The sequence below is a fragment of the Mustela nigripes genome, chromosome 2 (assembly GCF_022355385.1).
Source record: "Mustela nigripes isolate SB6536 chromosome 2, MUSNIG.SB6536, whole genome shotgun sequence".
Taxonomy (NCBI): Eukaryota; Metazoa; Chordata; class Mammalia; order Carnivora; family Mustelidae; genus Mustela; species Mustela nigripes.
Genome location: NC_081558.1, coordinates 7,040,028 through 7,061,838, shown reverse-complemented (window position 1 = coordinate 7,061,838; position 21,811 = coordinate 7,040,028). Strand labels below are relative to the sequence as shown.

The following is a 21,811-nucleotide window of genomic DNA, read 5'->3' as shown; positions in this document are numbered from 1 at the left end:
AGAGTGGAAGGCAGAGTCAGAGGGAGAAGCAGGCTCCCTGCAGAGCAAGGAGCCCGATGTGGGACTCGATCCCAGGACGCTGGGATCATGACCTGAGCCGAAGGCAGCTGCTTAACCAACTGAGCCACCCAGGCGTCCCAATAAATGGAATCTTAAAAAAAAAAATTTAAATCAGTGTTTTAAAAGATCTTTATTAACTGTGCAAAGACAGTTTTCCATTCAAAACAACAGCAAACATGATTAATGGAGTAATTTTATATTTTTAAAATTCTTATGTTTTTTAAAAAGATTTTATGTATTTATTTGACAGAGAGAAAGAGAACACAAGCAGGCAGAGAGAGAGAGGAGGAAACAGGCTCCCTGCTGAGCAGAGAGCCCGATGCAGGGCTCGATCCCAGGGCCCTGAGACCAGGACCTGAGCCAAAGGCAGAGCCTTAACCCACTGAGCTACGCAGGCACCCCATATATTTTTTTTTTCATTTTTAAAACAATTTTCCAACATCAGACAAGATTGGGCGCATTCAGGGTGATATGGCCGTAGACTTTAAAAAGTATTTATTTGTTTGACACAGAGAGATCACAAGTAGGCAGAAAGGCAGGCAGAGAGAGAGGGGGAAGCTGTCTCCCTTTTGAATAGAGAGCCCGATGGGCTCAATCCCAGGACCCTGAGATCATGACCTGAGCCGAAGGTACCCAGGCGCCCCTAATGGAGAAATTTTAGAACCATTCCTGAATAAGGCAGGAATCCCCAGTGTCAGTGTTTTTTTCACAAAAAATTTTTCACAAAATGTGAAAAAAACATGAAAGATTTATAAAATGTCATGCCATTACATTGAAAGCAAGGAACCGGGGGGCCTGGGTGGCTTGGTGGGTTAAAGCCTCTGCCTTCAGCTCAGGTCATGATCTCAGGGTCCTGGGATCCAGCCCCGAGTCAGGCTCTCTGCTCAGCGGGGAGCCTGCTTCCCTTCCCCTCTCTCTGCTGCCTCTCTGCCTACTTCTAATCTCTGTCTGTCAAATAAATAAATAAAATATTAAAAAAAAAGGAACCAGTGATAAGAGTTTACCATTTTGTCCAATATAAAAAGAAATGAGGGGGAAATAAAGGTTGATGGAATAAGGGCAACATAGCAGTTTACGAATTAGGGGGAGATAAATACTGGGAAAAATGACATGCGAGACATAAATCCATTTTTATTAGTAATGACATATTATGGGCTAATGTTCCAAATGAAAGCAAAGGATTTTAAAATATTTCAAATAGATAAGCTCCATATACAGTATGTGTAAAAGGAGACTATTGAAAGGGCACAAGATTAACAAATTAATGAAAAACAAGTTGATGTAACTACAGTACTTCACAAACTTCATGAAGAAACAGCAGAGTAGGGGCACTATTCCCCTCTTGCTCAGAGAGGAAACCTCCTGCGGAAGAAATTTCATTACTGCATTGCAGATACTCAGCCTGGCCGCCACTGTTCTCCCTTTCCCAGAAAACCTTGACTCTATTAGAATGTCTTTCCATTTTCAAAAGTCTTGAATGTGTGATTTGATTATTCCCTTCTTCCAAGGTGTTAGGTGAACCTGTCACTATCTCACAGGTGTTGGCAGAGGAGCTGAGACTGACGTTAGAGACCAGGGCAATAACTGACTCATGGTATAGCCAGTAACATGAGCATCAGCATGTGTAAATTGGCTCCATTGTCCCGTCTCACAGGGGTTCCAAGGGGCCCAGGTGCTGGAGAAGAACGCTGAGCTTGCAGAACACGGTTTATTTGAATCAGTCAGCAAGCAGGCTCTTTATCTTAACAGGACAGATGATGTCATCTCTCAAGATTCCACACTGCAAAGGCACATCTAACAAATGGCCCAGTGGAAGAGTGATCAGGGATTTGCATTCTTCCCAGGTAAAAAAGTGAATGAGAGCAAGAGAAAAAGGTGAACAGATAATTCCCACTGAAGCTGTAAGACATGTGTGAAGTTTGATTTGGATTATTAGAATGGTTTCATTAAGCCTCAAAAAGTGTCATCAAGCAGCTGCAGCCCTGATGGCCACACATGACATAAACCAACCCAATACTGCTCTGCATCAGAGCTGTATGAATTTGTATCACTAAGGCTGTTTTCACAGCACATGGATTGAATGATTAGCACAGAGCCAGACCCCATCACCACGACTCCTTGGAGCTTGAGCTCCAGATGGTAAGGATGTTTTGCCAGGCTGTGGTGTTGGGTATAGGAACGGAAGAGCACATTCATTGTCCTCACTCACCCTCCTAATACACAGCTTGAAAAGAAGGCCTTCCCAGTTGGCAGGGGTGTGTTCATAGGGCATGTACTCATGCTGCCTCTTGGTACAAGGTGTAATCTCACCTCTTCTCCACTCATTCCATGCATCATCCTGAGATTCCAGGAGATAGGATCCGACGAGAGGGGCACAAGGTCTTCTTTCCAAAATTGAGACATGTTTTGCGTACCCTACCCTGGCCAGTATGATTCAGTGTAGATGGACTCCATGAGCAGTTTGAACAGTGATGCCCTGAGGCACTGTGCTTGAAATGTAAGACCAAGTCAATCCAGTAAGAGTATTCAGGTGGGTAGAAGATAGTAAGGACAATAAAGTGTGAATCATGTAGGCCCACTTTTGGGCGGGATGCAACATGGAAGGTGTAACCACTAGACTCGCCTGGCCAGGCCAATCAGGGCAAAGATACATCATGCCCCCAGAAAAGGTTGGGACACAATGATAAATGTTTAAAACAGACCTTACAACCACCCACAAGACTAATGCCTGTCAACAGACATAAGATTCTTGTTTTTAAAAGTATTTGAGAGAGCATACAGGAGCAGGGGTGTGGGGGCATTGGGGAGAGAAGCCCCAAGCAGATGCCCTGCTGAGTGCAGAGCCCAATGAGAGGCTCAATCCCAAGACTCATGAGATCACGACCTGAGCCAAAACCAAGAGTCAGACACCCAAACAACTGAGCCACCGAGGCGCCCCCTCACATTCTTTATATCCATAGTGTTTTAATTCAGTTTGAATTCAAATGGGATTTTTAAAAAAGATTTTATTTATTTGACAGACAGAGATCACAAGTAGGCAGAGAGGCAGGCAAGCAGGCTCCCTGCTGAGCAGAAGGCCCAGTGCAGGGCTCCAACCCAGGACCCTGACATGACCTGAGCCGAAGGCAGAGGTTTAACCCACGGAGCCACCCAAGCGCCCTTCAATTAGATTAAAACATGAATAATTTTGGAAGGGTTTTCTATATTCCTTACATTCGAAGTACTTCTCCAGAGTACAATGTTTTATGTTTACCAAGAGAAAAATAACTAATGAAAACTGAATGATAAGCTATTGTTTCAACAGTTTTAACTAATGAAGGTTTTCCCACATTCCTTACACTTATAAGGGTTTTCTCCAGTATGAATTCTTAAAAGGTTGTGCTACTTTTGAGGCAACAATAAAAGCTCTCCCACTTTTATTAGTCATAGTAATTCTCTCCAGTGTGAGTATGTATGTAAGTGATAAAGTGGAAACTGGCAAATGCTTTCCCACACACAGACTACCCTCAGTTTCTCTCCATTGTGAGTTCTGAGAGGATTAATAAAACACGAAGAAGCAGTAAAGGCTTTCCTGTTTGTCACATTTAAAAGGCTTCTCCATGAAAGAGGCAGCTCCAGATCTGTAGCTGAATGATAAGCTATTGTTTCAACAGTTTTAAACACAGAAAATAAAGTTGTCTGGGTGTTTAACTCTCCTAGGTATGTAGAACAAATAAATAAATAAATAAAAATAAAAGGCTTTTCCATAGTGTGAGCTTGTAGTATGTTCCGTATGTTTTGAGAATGCAGTATAGGCTTTCCCACATTCCTTACACTGGTAGCACTTTATTCCAGTGTGATTAAGACATGAGGAAATCTTTCCACATTCTTACATACAACGGTACTCTCTTCAGTATCAGATCTTGTATATCTCTTAAAATTGGGAGATGTAACAAAGGCTTCTCACTCCCTTACATTTATAGGGTTTCTCTCCTGTCAATTCACATGTGTATGTAAAGGTTTGCATAACAAGGAATATTTTCACCACATTCCTCACATTCATAAATCTGTTAGCAGTGGAAGTTTCTTCATGCACTCGTGAAGAACGGGTCTCACCTTCCTTGCTTTCACAGGTTTTTTCTTCTCCATTGTGAGTTGTCATTTGTCCTTTGAAGTAAGACTGATCACAGAAGGCCTTCCCACTGTCACTGCACGTGAAGGTTTTCTCTTGGGTGTTGGTTTTCCAGTTCAAAATATTTGGAGTCAGATGGTTTTTTCTGTGTTGTTTAAACCCAGGAAGTCTGTCTCCACTACAGGGTTTCTCCTGCAGAGAAAGGAAGCCTTTTCCATATTCCTTACTCTCGAAAGTGTTCCCTCCATTCTGAGTTCTCCTGTGTCTAAAGGTATGAGCATTCACTCAAGTCTTTCTGGCACTGCTCACAAAGATTTCCCATTCAACATGACTTCTTGCCTGTAGGAGAATAGATGAATGATGCTTCACAAAGATTTCTAAGTCATTAATTGACCCTACCTGTATCAAAATAGAAATAGCATTGCAGTGTTGATTAGGATTCATACCATTTCCAGTGCATTTATCTACCTCCTGCCCTGTTCGTTTCTTTCCAGCTGGGATGACAGATTCCTTCTGCCAGCACAGTGGGCCATCTTTTAAAATCCTAGAGGGATTCCTTTTGTTTCATGGAATTTCTTTTTTTTTTTTTTTTAACGATTTCGTTTGTGAGAGAGAGCAAGCATGCACTAGTGGGGTGAACAGCAGGCAGAGGGAGAAGCAGGCTCCCCGCTGAGCAAGGATGCCAATGTGGGACTCGATCCCAGGACTCTGGGATCATGACCAGAGTAGAAGGCTGATGTTTAACCGACTGAGCCACCTAGGCGTCCCTGTTTCAGGGAATTGTTTTCAAAACTCAACATCCATTTATATATGTGGGAATGAATACTTGTTGGAATTGTGAAGTGACAAGTTTCGAGGTAGATTTAGTATATCCCCAAATTAATCACACTGAGGATATCTCACAAGAAAAATTGTTTTGTCTTTGGAAAATGTCCCTTATCTCAAATGTCTATCACTCGTGCTAATATTCTAGCTAAGGAAAAGCTCAATCTTTTCCAAGTATGGGAAATAAAAAAATACTTTATAAACTTTCAATATAAACTTGCAGTGTTTCTATCCTATTGGATGTTTTTTTCCCAAAATATTCTGCCAAATTACTGAGTATTTGGTTTTACGCTGCACTTTGTTTGAAAGAGAGAATAACAAATATAAGAAATTCTCAAAATACATGTAGGTTAAAGGAGTTAAAAATAGTGAGGTTCATTTGAATTTGTTACAACACTAAACATGCCAAAAACCAGTACAATGGATTTGAAGAGTTTGGCTATGTCAACTATTTATTTATTTATTTATTAAAAAAAAAATCAACTATTTATTTTTTAAAAAGATATTTATTTATTTAACAGAGAGAGAGAGAGACTGACTGAGAGGTCACAGGTAGGCAGAGAGATGGGGGAAGCAGGCTCCCTGCTGGGCAGAGAGGCTGATGGGCCGAAGGCAGAGGCTTAACCCACTAAGCCACCTAGGTGCCCCAACAATTTAGTAATGATGTTAAGAAGTTGGTGAGAAAAACGACCCTGAAATTAAACATGATTCTCTTCAAGGGCAGTATCACTCATGATGCCCTTCTCTGATTACAGCTGAGTGAGAATCACTGTGGCACTGTATGGCAACCCTGTCTGTTCATGTGGATTAACTTGAATGCAGAGATATTCGGGAATTTCAAGCTAGAATGGAATGAATTCCAGTCAGGTAAATGGGGCAATTACAGTCATCTCTGGTATTCAGTCTTCTTTCTTTTCTCCTAGGTTTTCCTTCTAAGGACATGTTGTTCTTTCTTGAAACAAGGATAGAAGCAGAAAAGATGAAGACTGAATGTTTAACAGGTTCTTCTTAGGTAAGAAAAAAGTTGATACTTCAATAAAAATAACATGCTACATCTACCAGATACATATATTTCCTTATAGGTAGACCTGTTTCCACAGCTTCCTAAAGGAAGAGTCACTCTGAGCCCTGTTGAATTTTCTCACAAAGTACAGCCTATCAGAATGAGAGAATACCAAATAAACCCAGTATCTGCATTTCATAAAGGCGACTACATGTTATTTTGGCAGGTGCTTATATGATGAGGCTCAAAGTGTGCATTCCTTGGTTTATAAATTCATCAGTGCTTACAGGTATCTCTTTTCTCAGGAGTTTGCTGCAAGAAGAAAACCGGACAAGAGCTTTTATTATTTATTTATTTAAAAAGATTTTATTTATTTATTTGAGAGAGAAAGAGAGAGAGCATGGGAGGGGAGAGATTCAGAGGGAGAAGCAGACTTCCCACTGAGCAGGCAGCGCAATGTGGGACTCGATCCCAGGACTCTAGGATCATGACCTAAGCTGAGAGATAGGACTGTGGCACCCATTCATTCTGAAACATTCCTCACTTGTATGGTACCCCAGCATGTACTCCCAGCCTCTAAGGCTATATAATAACACATCTTTAGAGTCACAGGATTGTGGAGATCTTTCTGTCTTGTAGCTACCTAAGCCATACTTCTGTGAGTCTCCTTCATAAACCATTTCTCATCAAACTATACTTGTTTGCCTTCTTTGGTCTTATATCTCCTTTGGCTTTGGAGTTTGTTTTGCATATACCTTTCAGAAAACAGTGCTAAACACTCTTCTCTCTGTTGATAACTCACTCATGGTTGATATACTTCATTCCTGGCTTCAGTGAAGCCTCTAACACATAAACTTGATACAAGTCTAAAAGCTCTTGTCCAGGGGCGCCTGGGTGGCTCAGGTTCCGACCTCAGGACTCTGTATTGTGCAGGTAGAACCTAAAGCAGTGTCTTTGAAAAAGGGCATCAACAAGGACTTATTATGGGACATATTCTAGGCAATCATCCTGCAAAGCTGAGGGTGAAATCTGCTGGAATGCTGCACTATATGAACCAAGATTATTTCAGAGCAGATCAAGACTGTTAAGTGGATAGGGCCTTCACCATCTCTCTGGAGATCAGGTTATTTGAAGTGGGGTTCATATTAATCAATCAATCAATCAATCAAAAATATTGATTAGTAACAATTCAACAGGATCAATTACTTTTTCTGTGCAGATGACATGCATGAAAGCTACTATAACAGGATGGTGTACAAGATATTATTAATATCAACTGCCAATAACTGAGGACTGTTACATATCAGATGTCTCATTAGAGTTTTGAGCTCACACATATGTGGAAAAATTTGTGTATCTGAATCTGTTTCTTTTAACGATTTTATTTTTAAGTCATCTCTACACCCAACATGGGGCTCAAACTCACAACCCTGAGATCAAGAATCGCATGCTCTACCCGCTGAGCCAGTCAAGCATCCTTCCCCACCTTTTCTTAAAAAAATTTTTTTTTAAAGATATTTTTCATTTATTTGACAGACAGAGAGAGAGCAGACACACGTAGTCAGAGAGGCAGGCAGAGAGAGAGGAGGAAGCAGGCTCTCTGCAAAGCAGAGAGCCTGATACAGGGCTCAATCCCAGGACCCTGAGATCATGACCTGAGCCGCAGGCAGAGGCCTTAACCCACTGAGCCACCCAGGTGTCCCTTAAACCCTTAAAAAAGATTTTAAGTGTGAATCTATTCATTCAACTGTAATGATCTAAACACAAATAAAACATATCTGTTAAAATTTAGTGTCCAATGAATTTTTAACTTTGAAGAAAATAATGCAAAGCATCTAAATTTTTGGTACTGACTGCATACTGCAGTAACTACTTTATATAATAAAGAAGTAAAATATTCTTCAAAATAATACTAGCTTTTTCATTTTTGTTCATTGTAGATACTGAAAATAATTATGTTCATGGTCTACACATACTTTTACTGGACAGCACTGGTCAAGGCTGTGGCTGAGTATATAAAGGAAAAAAAAAACTCATTTCTGTCAATATCACTGAGCTTGCCTCCTTGGATGGGAAGCTTGAAGCTTGTTCATTTCAATTCTTACTGAGGATTTATTCCTTTCTTCTGTTCAGTAAATAGTAAGTTATGTCTGTGGCAGATACTCATGAGAACAGTTACATATACGGAAAATGTCCCAGACATAAAAGATCCAACATTCCTAGCGTAGAAGATAGACAATAAAGTAATAACTGACTTATCAATTCATAAGTGACATGGGAAAATAAACAGATGGGGGGAAAAAAAGGGTGTCCTATATACACACCCCACATAGATTCTGTTGGTTTCTGGGCAAGACAATGGAGAAAAAGAGAATCATTAGCTCTTCCATATTTAACCTAAAAAGATTAGAAAAGGAATGCCAAAGTTTTTACAAAATAACTCAGAACAGGTTCAAGTGCTGAAGCTCCCACAGGTGTTGGTTGGAACCTCCGATCAAACAGATGTGTGCTTCCCCTTGCCTTGACAGAGGGGCAAGTCCATGCCACACTTTGCTCAACATGTGTGCATTTTGTGTGTCTTTTCAGACAACCATTTCATATTTTGTATCTGTTCCGTTTTCTATTTAATTTGCCTTTATGTTTCTTCATTTTGCCACAGACTTCCTTTATGTTTGTTTTTTAACTGTCTATATTTTATGCCTAACTTTCTAAAAAAAGATGATTTCTTTGAGAGAGAGATCGCAAGTAGGCCGAGAAGCTTCCCCCTCCCCCCGCCTGCCTGCCTCTCTGCCTACTAGTGATCTCTATCAAATAAATAAAATCTAAAAAAAAAAAAAAAGAAAGTATATTAACTTCTACGTTAACGTAATGGGTCAGAAGCGAAGAACGCGCAAAAAATAAAGTCAAACCGTCAGATAAAACATTCCTTTGCATCCAAGAGGAAAACAGGCCCGTGGGAACCAGCTCCCCCCACAGTGCTCACCTGAGTGCGCCGGAACCGCGTGGTCCGTGAGGACGCGAGGACACCGCCAGAATCTACCAACTCAGCGGATGAAGCTCTTTTCCCCCTGCAGAAAAGTAACAAAAGTTGCTTCGCAGGCTCCTGAAGAGGGAAGCAGTGTATGAACCGACCCCCCAGAAGCACCCTTCTATTTCCTGAGAAGCTACTCCCGAGGCCCTCTTGTTTGTCATCCCTACACCCAAGGTAAGGCCTGAACTCACCACCCCAAGATCGAGTGGCTCGCTCCACTCACTGAGCCCGCCAGGCTTTCCACGGGCCAGGTCTCTTTAAGCAGGCACCTGGGAGGCCCGAGACACTTGTCCTTTAAATGCCACCTTCCAGTCCCCCAGGCCCTTCCCTCTCCCTCATGTTAGCCTCCAGACGCTGGCAGGCGCGCACTCACAGCCAAAGCGAAACCAGACCAGCGGCGGAAAAGACCCCGGCGCCTGCGTGATCTCACTTCCGCTTCCCGCCTGAGGTCGGAAGGGGCGGGCCCCCGCGGGCGGCCATCAGCCTCGTCCGACCACCTCAGGCGGGAGAGCGCTGGTTTCCTCCAGCCTGGGTGTGGGGGGGCAGGGCTGGGCGAGGCCCCGGGGCGGGGACAGAATGGGATCCAGAGACTAGGCGGAAGTTAGGACCCGCACCATGGGCGGGGCTGCAGGGCCGAATAGACCCAGTGCCTGTCTGCACTGCTTAATATTTAAGCTGGAAGGGCGAGTGTGCGGGGCGTCGACCCCACAATAAGCTCGGGAGAACTGCTTCCCCTCCCATTGTCCCTGGACACTTTACAAGGATTCTCCCCTATCTAACGTTCTTGCCAATCCTTAAAGTGGTCTAGCTCCTCCAGTCAGTCCCTTCTTTAGGTCTTTGAGCACCATGCTAAACTCCAGTAAGTCATTCCTTTAGATTTTCAATGTAATGGCATTTTCTGCAAATCTGTTCCCCCCCCCCGCCATAATAATTCTTTTTATCTATTTATTTTTAAATACAATTGATACCAGACATTCTTCACTTCTCAGGAATATATCTGAAGTTTCTCCAGTAATCATGTTCTCTGTGGTTGCTGTGATTTTCAGTGGATGACCTTTACGGAGTTAATAAAGATGTTTAAGCCCTGATCTTAATGACATTTTATTGAGTTGTTCATGTGCATTATCAAATGTCTTATACATCTATAACTATTTTGCTAGGTTGTTTCATGTGTTGCTGTACAGAATACTAAATGTATGTAGCCAAATAATCTATTTTTTAAAAAATATTTTAAGATTTGAGAGAGAGAGAGAGAGAATGAGTGGGGAGAAGCAGACTCCGCAGTGAGCAGGGAGCCTGAGATGGGGCTCAATCGCAGGACCCTGAGACCAGGACAGGAGCTGAAGGCAGCTGTCTAACCGACTGAGCTTCCCAGAGGCCCCCAAATAATTTGTTTCTTGCCTTTAAATGTCCAAACTATATACTGAATTTGTTTCTCACATTTTTTATTTTTTTTTAAAGATTTTATTTATTTTATTTGACAGACAGAGATTACAAGTAGGCAGAGAGGTAGGCAGAGAGAGAGGGGAGGAAGCAGGCTCCCTGCTGAGCAAAGAGCCCGATGCGGGGCTCGATCAGGACCCTGGGATCATGACCTGAGCCGAAGGCAGAGGCTTTAACCCACTGAGCCACCCAGGCGCCCCTCTCACATTTATTAAAGACATTTTTTTTAAAGACTTATTTATTTGAGTGAGCGAGAGAGGGAGAGAAGGAACAGGGAGAAGGACGGAGGGTGAGGGAGAAGCAGGTTCCAAGTTGAGCAGGGACCCCCTGCTGGGCTCAATCCCAGGACACTGGTATCATGGGAGCTGAAGGAAGCCGCTTAACCGACTGAGCTTCCCAGGTGCCCCTATTAAAGACATTTGAATTTTTAATCCTCGTGGAATTGATTTCACCATGTGGTGTGGGGTAGTGGATCTGGTTATTTTATTTCCTACAGAAAACATGGCCAGTTGTGGTACCACTTACCAGTAAGAGCTGCTAATATATCTTGCAACTTACTGCTCTAGGTGCTTCAGAGATAAGACTTTTTTTAATGCTTTTAATGATACAGCTATGCCATGATTTTTTTTTTAATAGCTTTATTGACCTATAATTCACATAACCTACAATTTGTGCATTTGAAACTTAAACATTCAATGGTTTTTTTTTTAAATTAAATTCCAGAGTTGTGCAACTAGCACAATTTTAGAACTTTTTTGTCACTCCAAAAGAATCATTCCTTTGGCTATCATCCCATTTTCTTCCTCTCTTAGTGAGTAGGTAACCATGAATGTATTTTCTCACTCTAAAGATTTGCCTTTTCTGGACATTTCATGTAAATGAAATCATAAAATCCTTTGCTGATAGCTTCTTTTCACTTAGCATGTTTTCAAGGTTCATATGTGTTGTAGTATGCATCATTTTTAATTGCTGAATGATATTCCTTTGTATGGATATACTACATGTTATTAATATATTTATCAATTGATGCACATTTAGGTTGTTTACACTTTGTGGGTATTATGAGTACTGCTGCTCTGAACATTCACATATTTTTGTGTGTCTGCAGATATATTTTAATTTATCCTGGGTATTGTATTAGAATTCCCCAGAGAAATAGAACATATAGCCCTGAAATTTATGGTGAGTTCAGAAGGATCTATTATATATACACACATACAATGGACACAACATACTTTATACGTACTTATACATATACAACATGACTTTTTATATAAGGAACTACTTACATAACTATGAAAGCTGAGAAATCTCTCAATCTACGAGAACTATGAAAGTAGGTGGTACCTTTCAAACACTCCGGAGCCAGACTGCCCACAATGTAGATTTCAGTCCCTGTCTCAAAGCCCAAGAAGAGGAATACCAAGAGCAGAAGATCACTATCCCAGTTCAACAATCAGAGAAAAAGAGAACACAGTCGTCCTCTGCTTTTTCGTCCATTCAGGTTCTAAATCGCATTGGATGATATCTGTCCATGTTGGGGAGGGTGATATGCTATGCTTAGTCTATTTATTTAAATGTGAAACTCCTGGAATATGCCAACAGGCACTGCCAAAAATGACATTAATGAGATATCTAGGTATTTCATGACACAGTCTAGCTGACACACGAAATTAATTAATAATTAATTAATTAATTAATAGGTATCTACCTAGGACTGGAATTGCTGGGTCAAATAGTAATTATATATTTGACCTTTTGAAGTACTATCAGACTGTTTTCCAAAGTGGCTACACCATTTTATACTTTACCCATCAGTATATGAGCTATTTCCCAATGTCATTTGTTAATTTTTTTTTTTTTATTAGCTATTCTAAATGGTAAGAAGTGGTATCTCCTTGTGATTTGGGTCATTTTTCTACCAGTGATGTTGATGACTAGTGGTAACTTTTCATGTATTTGTTGCTATTTGTTATGTCCTTGGAGAAATGTCTCTTCAAATCTCTTGTCTATTTTAAAATTGAATTATTTGTCATTGTTTAGTAAGAGTTATTTATATATTCTGCATGGAAGTTTCTTTTTGCATATATGAATTGCAAATATTTTCTACCACTCCATGGGTTGTCGTTCACTTTCTTGATGTGTTCTTTGGAGTACAAAAGTATTTAAATGTTGATGATGGACCTCTTAAGTACAAAAGATCTTAATTTTGATAAACTACAATTTATCTATTTTTTTCTTTGATTGCAAGTGTTTTTGGTATCGCATCTAAGAGACCATTGCCAAATTCAATGTCAAGAAGCTTTCCTCCTATGCTTTCGTCTGGGAATTTTGCAGTTTTGTCTTTGGTTGATCTTTCGTCCAGTTTTTTTTTTTTAATAAAGTAAGAGATGGAAAGCAGTAACATTCCAGTGCTTTGTCACATATGGCTGGCAGTTCCATTTGCATAGTCCAGGAACTCTCGACTACTCTTTACTTGGTTAATACCAAAAGATAAGATATAGTTATTTATCCTAAATTTTTGAGATAGGCAAAATTGAATTATTAAGTGGAGAAGCAGTAGAGATAAGTACCTCTTTATTATGCTTATATAATAAGTTTTATTTTTTTAAAGATTTTATTTGAGAGAGAGATCATGAGAGGGGAGAAGGTCAGGAGGAAGCAGACTCCCCGCCAATCTGGGAGCCCAATGTGGGACTGGATCCCAGTACCCCAGGATCATGACCCGAGCTGAAGGCACTCGCTTAGCCAACTGAGCCACCCATCCACCCCATATAATAAGTTTTAAATCCTGAAAGCCAGTTTTTACACCTACTGAGCCATATTAATTTTTTTAACCAAGTATCCACAGAATCATTTTATCAAGGAATAAAGCCAAAGACCTTAATTTAAATTTACTTTTCATGGTTGTCAGGGCCTTGATGATTAAGATGGGATAATTTAGGGTGATGGTTACAATACTTATGGGAAATTTAGACATTACTACAATTACAGTGGGGTACACCTATTTTCTTCTATTTTAATTATTTTTTTGATTATAGGAGAAATGTTTAAATTTAATGGGGTCCCCAAGTATAGCTATAATTTGAGCCCTAGTATTGATAACAATTTATGAAGCCCTGTCAATTAGTGTATTTTAGCAATGTTATATTTAATTTAGAACTTAAATTGTGGAGGTGCAAAAGCCTTGGTGACCCTTTTATCTTTGTAATATGTAAATTCTTTAATATATAAATTTTGTTGTTTATTTGTTGCATATATAGTTATATATAAAACTTATATAAGTTTTTAACATATATTTATTTGACAGAGAGAAATCACAAGTAGATGGAGAGGCAGGCAGAGAGAGAGGGGGGAAGCAGGCTCCCTGCTGAGCAAAGAGCCCGATGCGGGACTCGATCTCAGGACCCTGAGATCATGACCTGAGCCGAAGGCAGCGGCTTAACCCACTGAGCCACCCAGGCGCCCCTGTAAGTTTTTAACATATAAACCTTAATATATAACTGAGTTTTCAATTGATTCAAATTATGGATCTTTGTTTAGTTTAGTTGTGTGTAGTGTATATTTATAATTTACATATATACATATCTATATTAAATGTTGGAAATGTACATAATTTACTTTACCTTTTGTTTTCTCCCCTGTATCTATGGGTTTATTTTTTGTTATCATTTTTAAATGAGTAAGCAATTGAAGACTAACATTATGTTTATAGACCTGACAGTTGCTTGGTACAGAAGACTTAAAGTTCCTGTTCTTTGGGAAGGGAGGGATTACTTGTAGTCATATAGAGCCCCTGCTGCTATACCTTTTTTCTTCTGGTCTCTCACCTTTCCCTATTTTTTTTTTTTTCTTTACGTATTTACCTATAAGCTCCTGATGGTATTGAGTGGACCTTTGCTATGCGCAGTGACCTCCCTTTCTAGACTGTGCCTTTCAACCTCAGAGGGACTGGAATCTCTCTCCAAGAGAGCAATATGGGGGAATCCCAATTTTATAACATTCGGTTTTCAAGAAGATGCTCTTACATGTTGATAGGCAGTGGCACTCGAAAGCCCACATACATTGACCAGGAGATTTACAAACGGGTTTGAGTTGAGAAACCTCCCGAGATTTTTTAAGGGGAGCAGGGAAAAATGTTCTTACCCTTTTCCCTTTTTCATGAAACATGGATCTCATCTCCCACCAGGTAGGCAGGGGAACAAATCACAACAGAAGCAAAGTGAGGAATAACAGGGACATATGTGATGGCTGCTGAGGACCTCCTGATCTCTTTGGCCCCCACCGGAGATGTAGTGGCTGAGGAGATCCCCCCCACAGTGCTGAGGAGAGGTAAGTCGTTTCTGGTTGTCCTCACATACTGGTAAGAGAAAATGTTATCAGCAAAGTCAATTGTTTGCATTTATACCAAGTGAATTAAAACATTATTAGGGGAGCAAAGTGGGGAGAATATAAGAATGAAAGGACAAGGGTCCCTGCTTGGCTCAGTTGGTTAAGTGTCTGCCTTCGGCTTAGGTCATGATACCAATGGGATCCTGGGATCCCTGCTTGGCTCAGTTGGTTAAGTGTCTGCCTTCGGCTTAGGTCATGATACCAGTGGGATCCTGGGATCCTGGGGTTCTGGGATTGAGCCCCACATCAGGTTCCCTGCTCAGTGGAGAGTCTGCTTCCCCCTCTCCCCACTGTTCATGCTTTCTCTCTCTCTAATAAACAAATAAACCTTAAAAAAAAAAAGAATGAAAGGACAATTTATCAGAAATATAAAATGAAGGGCACCTGGGTGGCTCAGTCTGTTAAGCATCTGCCTTAGATTCAGGTCATGATTCCAGGATTGAGCCCCACATTGGGCTCCCAGCTCAGCAGAGGCCCTGCTTTTCCCCCTGCCCCTCACCCTCCTGTGCGTGCTCTCTAATAAATAAGTAACAATAAAATCTTAAAGATATATAAAATGACCACATTTGTATGCATCTAGCTATAGTGTCTAAAAGTAAGACAGAATTAAAAAAAAAACAAAACACAATCTGACTACCCCCAGTAATAGTGACACATTTAACATACGTCTCTCAATAAAGGACAAATGAGGAGAGGTTTGTAATAATAAAAATTTTAAAAACAAAAGATTCATACATCAGACACACTGATCATACTGAATAATTACAGAATAGACATTGCTTCCAACCATATTTAAAAGATTCCTAAGACTTGACCACATAGGAGATATTCTCAGTTAACTGAAATCCCTTGAAACAGAAGCTCCCTCCAGAGTGGTTTACATCAGTTAGTTTATTTTTCTTGTGTTAGATGAAGCCCAGAAATAAGCAACCCGAGGTTGGTACAGCCAAATGATACTGTATATCCCTGTGGTATAATCAGTAGCCTCTGACTATCATCCTCTTGGTCTATTTTCTAGGAAAGAAAAAGAGATGAGACACAGGGCAAATGTTGAAGAGAATATGCCAACTGAGATACTCCCATTGCCACAGCTTCTTTAGAACCCACGAGTAGTGACCTCTATTTCTCACTGACCAGAACCAAGAGCTTATGGGGGCTCAAAGCAGCAAAGTAAGTTGAGAGAGTTCCTTAAAAAATTGTTCACACTGTCAACTTGAATATAACTATAGTTTTGTTACTTTAGGAAAGGGAAGGAGGAATGGATCTGGGGATACTCGCTGTATCTGACACATTGGGCCACACAGCAAGTCTCCAATAATTTTGTTTTAAATAATGTCATACAGAATCTACATCATAAAGACCATGCATCTGTGTATAATCCAATTAAATTAGAAATCTACCAAAAATAACTAAAATATGCAGAGTCTGCACATTGAAAATCCATTTCTAAATAACCTACAGGTCCAAGACATCTTGATGAGGATTGGACCACATTTAGTACTAAATTATGGTGAAAACATTATTTATCAAAATTTTGTGGTATAGACTAGGGAGCATTTAGAGTGCCATATAACCTTTAATTCTCATCAGTTAACAAGCTGTCACACTTTCAGGATGAGACACTCACTGATAAAGACAATCACAGAACGATAACATTCGTAAGATTGTTCTCAGTACAGTGTAAGTCAAGAGTTGTGCCTGGACTTTCTACATTGGTCACAGCAGGGCTGCTCTCTTGTGTGAGTTCTAAAATGAGGAATGAGGGGTAAAGGCCCAACAAAGGCTTTCCTGTAGTCATTTCACTCATACTTTCTGCCCAGTATGTATTCGCTTGTGCATTATAAGGTTAGTGCTGGTGCTGAATGCCTTTCCACACTGAATGCATTGATAGGGCTTCTCTCCTGTGTGAGTTCTCACATGTACCCTTAGGCACGAGGAATTCCTAAAGGCCTTCCCACATTCTTTACACTCATAGGTTTTCTCTCCAGTATGAGTTCTCTTGTGCACGATGAGGTAAGAGCCTGTACTGAAGGATTTTCCACACTGACTACACTCGTAAGGTTTCTCTCCAGTGTGAGACCGAGTGTGTTTCTTAAGGGATGACTGATCAATGAAGGCTTTCCCACAGTCACTGCATTCGTAGGGTTTCTCTCCAGTGTGGGTTCTCATATGCTTCTGAAGGGATGAAGGAACAGTGAAAGCCTTGCCACATTCCTTACAGTCATAGGGTTTCTCTCCAGTGTGAGTCCTTTTGTGCACATTAAGATGAGAGCTCTGGCTGAAGGATTTTCCGCAGTGATTACACTCATACGGTTTCTCTCCTGTGTGAGATCTCACATGCTTTTTAAGGGAAGACTGAAAAATGAAGGCTTTCCCACAGTCACCACATTCATAAGGCTTCTCTCTGGCACGAGGTCTCACACATTTCTGAAGGGACGAGGAGCTGGTGAACGCTTTTCCGTGCTCCTTACATTCTGAGCTTTCCTCCATGGTACACATTGTTTTGTGGACACCAAGGGAGGCTCGTTCTCCATGATCATGGCATTCACAGAATTCCTCTCCAGTAGGTATTTGCACATGTACTGAAAAGGAAGAGTGTAAGCTGAAGGACCTAAGACACTGATTACACGGATGAGATTTCTCTCTTGTGAGAGTCCTTAAGCATTTCCTAAGGGATGCCTCTTGATGGAAAGCTTTGCCGCAATTATTAAACTCACAAGTTTTCTCTCCACTGTGAGTACTTACATGACTGCTAAGAGTTGAGGGGTGGCCAAGGTCCTTCCCATATTCTTTATAATTGAAGCATTTCTCTCCCTCACAATATCTTGTACATATAAAGTGATAGTTCTTTCTGAAGAATTTTCCACAATGATCAAATTCCAAGGGTTTCTTGCCAGGTTGAGTTGGTACCTGCAGAACAAGTAAGTGGTAACTAAAGACTTTCTCACTTTCTTTACACTCATGGGAATTCTCTTCTGTGTGGATTCTGCCATATATAGGAAGTACATGATTATGACTGACATTTTTACTATTTTCAGTGCATGTATGTGATTTTTTTCCCCCTATTAGTTCAAGTTGAATCAACTGAATGCTCTAACCCAGGACTCCATCATTCTTAACAAAGGGCATTCTATATACAGAATTTTGCCAATAATGAGTGAAGAATGAATTAACCATGTATTAAATACTTACAAACATTTAAATAAATGTTTACTTTTTGGTATTCTCTGTGAGGCAGCAAATATTGAGCTTGGTTTAGAGATTTCTCTAATTTTATGAGATTCAGGAAGATGTTTCTGAGACAGCTTTCTGGTGAGTGAATGCTACCTGCCTCACTGTCTTGCCTCATTTGGAAGCTGGTGCTTTAACTCAATAGCATCAAAGACTCCTCCTACTTTAAAAATAATCAGAAATCATTCCTGGTGAATCTTACCATTTTTATGCTATTGCAAGTTTTTCCCCCAGAAGCATTCTTCAGAGGAATCCCATCTTTTGATTTCAGTTGAATATCCCAATCTGAAATTGAAAAATTTTGAAACTATTGGGATAAAAAGTAAGGATAACAGAAAAAAGGAGGTGGGCACCCTATGAATTGTTTTCAGGAACACTAAATATGGAAAGGAAATGTGAAAGAGAAGATATAACCTGTGACCAGAGGACCTGTTCTAGGAAGTTGGCTCTGGGAAAAGATGCTAATGATAAGAATAAGCAATGGAAATGGGAAGTATTTCATTTAGAAAGGATTCTGGAGGTTTGGAATAATAGGAGAGTGTATTATCTGGAAAGCAAAGAAGGGAAAATGGAACAAAAAGTATTCAAGGAAATGTCAAATTTAAAGAGGAATTAAAACAGCTTTTTCTCTGAGACCACATGAAAACGTGAATGAAAGGCAAGATGGTGAAAGACGGAAAGCTCACATAATGGCCTGGTTCTTCCACAAACTGACAGGCCCAAATGGACCATCCCCCACCAAGTCTCCTCCACATAATGACTCCTTTCTGCTTGGGGCTCACCTGTAAAGGCCCCTTGGAGAATTGCCCCCTCCTCTGTCCCCAGCACTTCCTGCTCCACCTCCGTGATCAGACTGTGTTTGCAGAGAGGGTATCCTGCTCACGGAGAAAGACACATGAGGTGGGGAACTGTGAAGGACACAAGAAATCTGTCCACAAAACTGATTCCAATACTTTGATATTAAGGGATTCTGAAGATAGACAAGTAAAACTTCAGGAGTGACCAAAGAATCAGATCTGAGCTCTTTTACAAGGTCCACAAAACAGACACCTACATATGCCCTATCCACAGGGAACTAACCCTCGAAATCCAAGTCTAAGAGCAGAGACATACTGCAAATCACCTAAATTTTACAATAATAATGAAAATGAAATCAGTGTGTTTTTATGGAAAGCCATGAGACTGCCCCATAAGGGCAGAAGCTATTCTTTTTGTCTTTACCATGTATTGTCATTCTTTTCACATATCCTAGAACATGGTATGTGAGGAAGGACCATTTGCTGCATGAAGAAATGAGAGAATGAAGGAATGAGGCCAGTCTTACCCACGGAGGCCAGGTTCCTGTAGTTCTCCAGCATCACGTCTCTGTACAGGGTTTTCTGAGCAGGGTCCAACAGCGCCCACTCCTCTTGGGAGAAGTCCACTGCCACCTCCTCAAAGGTCACTGAATCCTGAAACATCACATGCATTGTGGCTCAGGCAAGGCTCATCTCTAACAACATAGGAAAAGAATGGTGGAGAGGCTGCCAGCACTGGGGAAAGAGACTAGCACACAGCAGGCCTGCAGGTGCTTCAGAGGCCTCCCAGTATCTCATTAACTGAGACTCAAGGCTCAGTTCTTAGAACTCTCCTCTTTCGCTCTCCCTGCCTGGATCATCTCATCTAGACTCATGCTTTAAGCATCCTGTCTAATATATAGTTGACCTGCTCTTCCCACTACTAGTCTTACCCAGTCTTAGCCAAGATTGAGTACAGATTGACTGTACGGCAGGATGAGAAAAATACTTGGAAAATGAATGATTTTCCTAGTGAAAAATCTCTCTTGTCCTGCACAGCACCCAGCAGAATATGGAACCAATACTCAACTTAGAGGAAGATCTTGGAAAAAAAAAATTAACAAATGATGTAGCAATAGCAGTCTTTCCTACTGCATTCTTTATCTCATTGAGAGGCCCAGAGAAGTGGGGAAGACTGAGGCCAGCTCAGTTGAAATTGTAGGTCAGGGGCAAGAGATGTCTCCTTTGGGAACAGCAATGTTTTTTGGAAAGAGAATAATTTCCTGTATACCTGTGACCTGGTTGTCAGAAATCCTGCAGCCATTCTTCCTCCTGTGTGTCTCCCTCCTTACCAGACAGGGTACTAAGCAAGCAGACCTAGAGAAGAAAGAAGCCACCAGAGTCTGGGTTGGACAGATATTCAACACTTACACCCTAGAAGCTTCCACATACTAGCTTCAGAAGGAACACAGACACACACACACACACACACACACACACACACACACACAGAGTACACTTCCCTGTTAGGATTTTACTTTCCTATCCTAGAACAAGTAGGAATCAGGAATATAGGATTTATTTTTAGCTTTTACACTTTTTTTCTAGACTGAACTACTAAAAATGTCTAGAGTCCAAAGGCACTGTGAGAAGCAATGTGCCTTTCTAAAACCACCATGCCTCTAAATGTCATTTGCCCAGGAAAGAAACAAGGGGGCTCATTTGAGAAACAGCTGAGTCCAGTGTAGAACAGGAAATGTTCAAGGTGAGTCTGAAACATCATATAGCAGAAACCAAGAAACCCAACAAAGGCTAACGGGGTTGTATCAAAAAGACAAAGGAGGAAATTAAAAAAAAAAAAAGCAGCTCTCCTTGGCTTAAGATGGAACAGTTTACAAAATGACTGCAATATGTTGAAATCATCAAATCTAAAACAAAATAATGAGTTCATAATGATATTAAAAAAAAAAAAACCAACCCTACTGGTCAGTGTTGGAGGGGGCCAGGCTATCAACTCATAATTCTGAAAATTCCGAAAGGAAAGAATCAAGCATATATACCTCTCTCTTTTGTGGAAAATATTTTTATGATTTCCAAACTGCTGTAATGAGGTGAAGTTCTTTACAGAAGAATTGTACAAGCTTTATAAGAAGCTTCGTTTATCATAAAGAAAACGCTAGAGTCAGAAAGTCACCATTCTAAAGCACTAGTACATTAATGGACCATGGCAATGACCACCAACAGCTACTAAGTTATTAGGTGAGAAGTAAATGGGGATGTTTATTTCTGACTTTTAATTCTGAAAAAACTTTCAAACTGAAAGAAAATAATAGTGTGAACATGAACTTCCACAGACTCTTCACCATTAAAGTTTGCTTTCTCTCTCTACCCCTGTGTTCCCTCTCTGTTTCAGCAAGAATGTTAAGAAAAGTCTGTTCGAGGGAAAACAGCAGACGTCATGACCCTTTTCTCCTCTGTACTTCAGAGTGACGCCGGAACTTGGATATTCTCTAATGTAACCACAATGAGCAAAATCAGGATTATTTAATATGGATTTAACACTCCATATGCAGCATTTCACTAACTGGCCCAATAATGTCCTTTATAGCAATCACTTTGTAAATTTCCCATACAGGACCATGCCCTCAAACCATGGTTCTTTACTCTTCTTTGATCTGGACCTATTCCTTGGCCTTTCATCTTTCAAGATATGAAGGTATCTGATCACAGAAGTTCTGATATGATGTAAGAAAGAACAGTACCATCTGTGAAGTATTTTTGCCAAAAAAACCCCTGACAAATCTTTTCACATTAGCAGTTTATAAAAAGAGGAAAGAGGAAGGACTGAGGGATCTGTTAAAATGACATCATGAAGGGACACCTGAATGGCTCAGTACTGTGATAATGCTAAAAACTTCCTGTTAAGCCTAAATCTAGCC

The 21,811-nt window shown here is 40.5% G+C and overlaps 1 protein-coding gene and 1 long non-coding RNA gene across 2 annotated transcripts in view; both read right to left on the bottom strand.

Moving 5' to 3' along the window:
- Positions 1–2,993: 2,993 nt before the first annotated feature.
- Positions 2,994–9,397, bottom strand: LOC132010946 (uncharacterized). Its single transcript, XR_009402310.1, has 3 exons — positions 9,222–9,397; positions 8,983–9,067; positions 2,994–4,510 (listed from the first exon to the last, which is right to left on the bottom strand). It is a non-coding gene; the product is annotated as an uncharacterized LOC132010946 (long non-coding RNA).
- A 6,160-nt stretch (positions 9,398–15,557) lies between these two features.
- LOC132010924 (zinc finger protein 177-like) overlaps positions 15,558–21,811 on the bottom strand; it is a 29,241-nt gene continuing 22,987 nt past the window's right edge. Inside the window, exons 6-10 of the mRNA XM_059388918.1 lie at positions 20,164–20,249; positions 19,421–19,547; positions 18,879–18,971; positions 18,299–18,381; positions 15,558–17,775 (exon numbers count right to left, since the gene is read on the bottom strand). Coding sequence (XP_059244901.1) covers positions 16,669–17,775; positions 18,299–18,381; positions 18,879–18,971; positions 19,421–19,547; positions 20,164–20,196 — 1,443 coding nt within the window. The 5' untranslated portion in view covers positions 20,197–20,249 and the 3' untranslated portion in view covers positions 15,558–16,668. The remainder of the gene's footprint in view (positions 17,776–18,298; positions 18,382–18,878; positions 18,972–19,420; positions 19,548–20,163; positions 20,250–21,811) is intronic.